Source organism: Piliocolobus tephrosceles, chromosome 3, assembly GCF_002776525.5.
Source record: "Piliocolobus tephrosceles isolate RC106 chromosome 3, ASM277652v3, whole genome shotgun sequence".
NCBI lineage: Eukaryota > Metazoa > Chordata > Mammalia > Primates > Cercopithecidae > Piliocolobus > Piliocolobus tephrosceles.
Genome location: NC_045436.1, coordinates 175,241,239 through 175,247,682, shown reverse-complemented (window position 1 = coordinate 175,247,682; position 6,444 = coordinate 175,241,239). Strand labels below are relative to the sequence as shown.

At 41.1% G+C, this 6,444-nt stretch overlaps 1 protein-coding gene across 1 annotated transcript in view; it reads right to left on the bottom strand.

Moving 5' to 3' along the window:
* Window positions 1-6,444, bottom strand: part of CLNK (cytokine dependent hematopoietic cell linker) — a 197,942-nt gene that overhangs the window by 85,698 nt on the left and 105,800 nt on the right. The window contains exon 5 of the mRNA XM_023206703.2: window positions 3,796-3,833. Within this exon, the coding sequence (XP_023062471.2) occupies window positions 3,796-3,833 (38 nt within the window). The remainder of the gene's footprint in view (window positions 1-3,795; window positions 3,834-6,444) is intronic.

Genomic DNA, 6,444 nt, shown 5'->3' with positions numbered 1-6,444 from the left:
TCCTCAGAGCCCCTGGAGGAGAATGCAACCCTGCCAGCATGTTGCTTTCAGTCTTGTGAGACCCAGAACAGGGGATCTAGTTGAGCCATGCTGTGTTCAGACTTCTGATTGCATCCACTGTGTGATAATAAATGGTCAAGCTGCCAAATCTGTGGGGATGTGTCATGGCAGCAATGGAAAACAAATGCAATTATTTGGGTCTTTACTGTTAAGGGGTGGGGCTTCGAGAAGTGACACCACTCTCTGTATAGTCCTAAAATGTGACACTATCGCAGTAAAAGCAACTGCAAGGTGAAATTTTGTGCTAAAGCTGATACCATCATTTTTGAAATTCTAGTTCGTTCAATCAGGTTTAGGTGTGAGAATTTAGGTAAAATGTATAGTTGAGAAAATTCTGTGGGTTCATATCCCCCCAGCTGCCCCACTCCCCAAGTGAATTGGCCAAGACTATCTTTTTTTTTTTCTTTCCATTTTTGGTCATTTTTCCATTCCTGAAATGGAGCCAGGAGACCAGGTTATGGACCATTGGTATTGCACAACATTTGAGGTGGAGTAAGTGTCATTGGACTTTGGACATGAAGACTTTGACTAAAGTCTTCACTTTGCTGGATTGGATATATGCCTTTGCCTTGAAGCTTAGTTTTTTCATCTGTAAAATGGGATTTCTACATATTTGTACTGTTAATAAGAACAGTTGCCATAAAAGATGGTCTCAACGATTCCTCTCTAACCTTAGGTTTTGCTTTGGCTATTGTTATAGACTAAATGTTTCTCTATCCCCATCCCACCCCATACTGCTCACACAAATTCATGTGTTGAAGCCCTAACCATCAGTGTGGCTGTATTTGAAGATGGTACCTCTAAAAAGGTAATTCAGATTAAATAAGGTCATAAAGGTGGAGTTCTCATCTAAAAGGATTAGTGTTTTTATAAGAAGAGACACCAGAGAGTTCTCTCTCTCTCTCTCTGGGTTTCTCCCTCTCTCTCCTCACCGTGCCCAAATGCACACACTAAGGAAAGGCCATGTGAGCACACAGGGAGTTATTTACATCACAAGGGGATAGTTCTCGCCAACCCTACTGGCACTTTGATCTTGGACTTCTGGTCTTCAGAGTCATGAGAAAATAGATCTCTGTTGTTTGAGCCATCCAGTTTATGGCATTTTGTTATGGCAACACTGGAAGACTAACACAGGCACTCACCAAAGGCTCTGGGTCTGAACACTAGACTGGCAGGAATGGACACCAATCCATAACAGATACACTCGCATGCAATGGTCATCATAGGAATCCTGGAATGTGCTCCTCCGCATTAAAATCTGCAGCCGGCATCGTGTTATGTGTAAGCAAGGACACGACTCTTGATCTCACATTCTTGGGAAGGTTACTTAAGCTCCCTGACTGACATGTTCAATCTGTTAATTGGAGATGACTAAACCCACCTTATCTCGTTGTTGTTAGTTGAGAAAATGTATCTCAACGCTCTACTTTGGCATCTATCCCACAGCAGGACCTCAGTACCTGTTAGATCTTTTTTCTCTAGTTGATATGTGCTGAGTCATAGGTAGGGCCCAGTACCCAGGACAAAGCAAAGTAAAGTTGCTAGTATGTGAACTCCAGGAAGTTTCACCGTTGACACAGCAAAGGGAGAGAAGGTGTCTCGGTTCTGGAACTGTATACCCAGGGAGCTCTGAGCCGGAGCTGAGGCAGGAGACTCCTTTGGGGATTTGACAGATGGGTATGTGTGCAAAGGTGCCATTTACATACTGTTAACGGCAATTACCAAGGCTCTCTAGGGCGTAGCTTCTTGGGGGAAGTCTTGGACCTGCTGGAAGAACTGGGATGTGAGCCTGAACCCATTTTCCAACTTTCCACCCAATACCTTGCTAGACTTCATAGAGTCAGGACATGATAAGAAGGCTGGGAAGAACAACCATCACTGCAGGTCAGAAGATACTTTTGCACCCATGAGTAAATATAAGTATTTTGGTGTACTTCTTTAGAGAGAGAGAGAAAGAGAAAGAGATATTTGTTTTAAATATAGAGTTATATCTATTTATCTATCAATGTATTATCTATTTTCTATCAATTTCAAGGATTCTTAACTAGAGGTTCAATATTCTTTACCCATGAACCTTTTAATTTTTACAATTTTTGTGTGTGCCTGTGTGTGTATGTGTGTGTGTGTTTCTGGGTAAGGGTCCATAGCTTTAGTTAGATTCTTAAAGAGCTACTTCAAACAGTAAAGAGTCAATGAGTTTATAAGCAGAATCAATCAATCATCAATCAATCAATCATATATCTGCCCATCTAATCTATTGATATGCAAGTTATAACTTTAAATTATATACCTATGCAGTTACTTGTAATAAAATATATTGAATTAATGTTATAACTTTTAATCTTTTTCTCTAGTTGTTAAAATTATTTGTAAATATTGCAAATGATTTCATAAAATAGATGTATCAAGATGCAGTTACTTTTGTATTACTGAATACTTAGCATAATTCAAACGTGCTGCCATTTAAAATATGTTATTATAAAATATGTGAATGTTTTTAAGTATCAGTATATATTTTAGATTAGCTTTTTAAACTCCTAAGTATTGAATTATTGGGCCAAAAAAGTGAGTATTTAAATGTTGCTTACTTAATATTATGAAATTGCTCTCAAGAAAGTTTATTTCAATTTAAAATTTTACTATGAGTGTTAGGAAGTGTGCTTCTCATAACACACCTGCCAGCACAGTGTGTTGGTATTTTCACTTTATTCGGCCTTCACAATGACCATGTTAATTAATTTTTACTTCCATTTTATAGCTGAGGAATTGGAATATAGTTTTAAGGGAGGAGACCACCCCTCATATTGTCGTATGCCCAATTTCTGCCTTCAAAGAAAGAAGTAAAAACTAAAAGGCAGAAATGGAATCTACAGGCAGATAGCCCAGCACTGCACCCTGGGCCTGGTAGTTAAAAATCAACCCCTGACCTGACTGCTTGTGTTATCTGTAGATTCCAGACATTGTGTGGAAAAGCATCTTGAAAATCCCTGTCCTGTTCTGTTCCATTCTGATTACTGGTGCATGCAGCCCCCAGTCTTGTGCCCCCTGCTTGCTCAATCCATCATGACCCTTTCACACAGACTTCCTTAGAGTTGTAAGCCCTTAAAAGGGCAGGAATTGCTCACTCAGGGAGCTCGGTTTTTTGGAGACATGAGTCTGCTGATGCTCCCGGCTGAAGAAATCCCTTTCCTTCTACAACTCGGTGACTGAGGGGTTCTTGTCTGTGGCTGTTCTGCTACAGTTTTATACCCAAGAATTAAAATGCAGTTTTTCTTGCCAGGAAAGTATGCCACTTAGAAAAGCATTTGTTGTTGTTGTTGTTGCTGTTGATTTTTTTTTTTTTTTTTAGATGAAGTTTCACCCCTGTTGCCCAGGCTGAAGTGCAATGGCATTACCTCAGCTAACTGCAACCTCTGCCTTCTGGGTTCAAGTGATTCTCCTGCCTCTGCCTCCCGAGTAGCTGGGATTATAGGCTCGTACCACCATACCCAGCTAATTTTTTGTATTTTTAGTAGAAACGGGGTTTCCCCATGTTAGCCAGGTTGGTCTTGAACTCTTGACCTCAGGAGATCTGCCTGCCTTGACCTCCCAAAGTGCTGGAATTACAGTGTGAACCACCGCACCCAGCCTGTTGCTGTTGATTTTTAAAAATTTTACCAAGTATCTTGAATAAAATCCACCTACTTTGCAAATATTAAAGACTTATAAAATAGATAAGGGAAGCAACTGACTTACGCAGTCTGGGAGAGGCTTGTTAATCCTCTGGTACTGGCCTGCCAACACAAACAGACAGAGCGTTATTTTAATCACCGTGGTAGCTCCAAATATCAAAAAGACTGGGCCCTTGTTTTTCTCCAGAAATCTTTTGTCAGTTTTAATGAACTTACCTTGATTATGATTTTTCAAAACTAAAGTGCATTTTTCTTTATTTCCCATTTTACCTGTTGCTCTTGCAAAACAGGGACAAAGAAAAAGGAGAAAAGAGAATAGAATTCAAATCAATCAGTGACTTGGAGGTAAGAAACCTCCACTGTAGCAGGTCAAAATTCCCATTGCAAGAGAAAAATAATGTTAGAAGACCTCTCATAGCAACTGCTCCCGAAGTCATGAGTCAGCAGCAGCTCAGCTAATGATGAGGTTTATTTTTTCCTTCTCTTCCCCCACAAGGCACAGCATATTGCAATTGCAATAATCTGTCCATACATCTGTCTCCTGAATAGACTACAAGTGTTTTGAGGACAGAAGTCACAGCTATTCATTCATCTATTTCTAGCGCCAGGCATAAGACCCCATATTGAACAACTGAGTTATAGACCAGGTGTTTGTTGAATGAAAACACAGCAGTTGTCTTTTCTCAGCACTCAACACTCTTATTTGGGCTTGTTTTATGAAAGATTGCCTGGGGTCATTCAGCCCACTCAGTATTCTATGTTTAAAAATTTACCCTCAGATTATGCAAAACCATTGCAGATTTTTTCATTCTTCATAAACTTTATTTCCCTAAATCGTATTGTAGCTTCTTGCTGTTAGCCTGCATTGGGGAGTATTAGAAACAATTTTATTTTAAATTTCTTTTTTCAAATCAAATTCTCTTTATTAGCACTTATGTGAGAAGTTTCAGGTCTTAGGAGCAGAAGCTGCATGCTTTTTAGTGACTGGTTTGCTTTAAGGATATTTCCCTTCTTCCTTTGCCTGCTGAGAAATTCAGGATAAATTTCTGAATTTCATCTAAGTATTGTAGAGGACCACGATGTGATAAGCATTTCTACATCTTGTTTTGGCTTTAATATTTTCCTGTTTTTTTTTTTTGTTTTCTTTTGTTTTTTGAGATAGAGTCTCGCTCTGTCACCCAGGCTGGAGTGCAGTGGTGCAATGTCAGCTCACTGCAACCTCTGTGTCTCGGGTTCAAGTGATTCTCGTGCCTCAGCCTCCCAAGTAGCTGGGATTACAAGAGCACACTACCACGCCTGGCTAATTTTTGTATTTTTAGTAGAAATGGGGTTTCACTATGTAGGCCAGGCTACTCTCAAACTCCTGACCTCAAATGATCCACCTGCCTTGGCCTCACAAAGTGCTGGGATTACAGGCATGAGCCACGGTGCCTGGCCTTTTATTTTCTTAAACATTTGTTCTTTCACTCTGAATTCCCTTATCTTACCAAAATATGAAATAAAGAGTTGTTAATTGTATCAGCATGCCCAAGTCTTTTGTAAGGTGTAATGTACAAATTAATGCAAATTTGGCTCAGTGGAAACACAGTTCTCTGGAATTTGCCTAGGACACATGCATATGGGAAGTGTTAATGAGACAGGGCTTATCTCCTTGAAATAATGAGCTGGGAGGAACAGAATCCTGCCCGCACCTGCCCCGGGTCCCAGCCCATCCTTGTGGCTGGATAGCAGCTCTGGGGTACTGATGACACCTTCCTGACCCAGCACAATTACATCCCCACTGAGATCTCTGGCAGCGAAACCAACACTTTTCCAGCCCTTTAGAGCAGCAATTTGTACTCGCTCATGAATTGAGTTAAATTAATAAGGTCACCCATTAAAGACCAGCTGGCCCGGAAGGAGCAAATGAGCTCAGAATTATTGGGGATCTGCTTTGGCCTTCGTTATCGAGGAAAACAACTCCACTGTCTAATTCAGGGTTTGATATAATTTCATTTTAGGAAATGAAAATGACCCAAGGAGTGCGGTCATGATACTGACATCTTCTTGGGGAGCTGCGGGGTTTCCTTTCTCACCGGAGGCGAGCGTTCCAGCCTGAGACTCTCCCAGATTCCCAGAATACGCTTCATGCTCCTTCTGTGTCTGCTGGTGCAGACCCTGCCTGGAGCCCCTTCTCCCTCTCACCTCCCCTTTGCTTCCCAAATGCTCATCGTCCTTTCAGATCCGATTTCCCTGCTTTTCTCTCTGACTACTCCAGGCCACGTCAGTCTCACTGAATTGTTAACGTATGTGTTTTCTGTCTCACTCACCATGACATTTAAATACGAATAGGCAGGATCTGATTACTTTTTTGTTGTATGTTCTTTAGGGAAGGAATTGTCTTTTATCTTTCAATCTCCCAGAGTACCTATCTGTGTCATCAGTGCAGAGTTTTGAAAATGCAATTTTAAAGCATGATCCTAGCACGGTGTATCAGTTCATGTCACTCGTTGCCCATGTTATACAGACCAGGTGCCCTGTGTGGCCCCCAGAGCTCAGCACAACCTGCCCCATCCTATTCTCTGACCTCATCCCTTTCCAGCCTCTTCTCTCCTGGACCCAACTGTAGTCAGGCTATCCTGAACTCTTTTCTCTGTGAGGCCCACTTTGTGAGATTCCACATTCGTTTCTGCATTGTCCAATTTTTGCAAGACTCCTACTAAGTCAGTTTAGC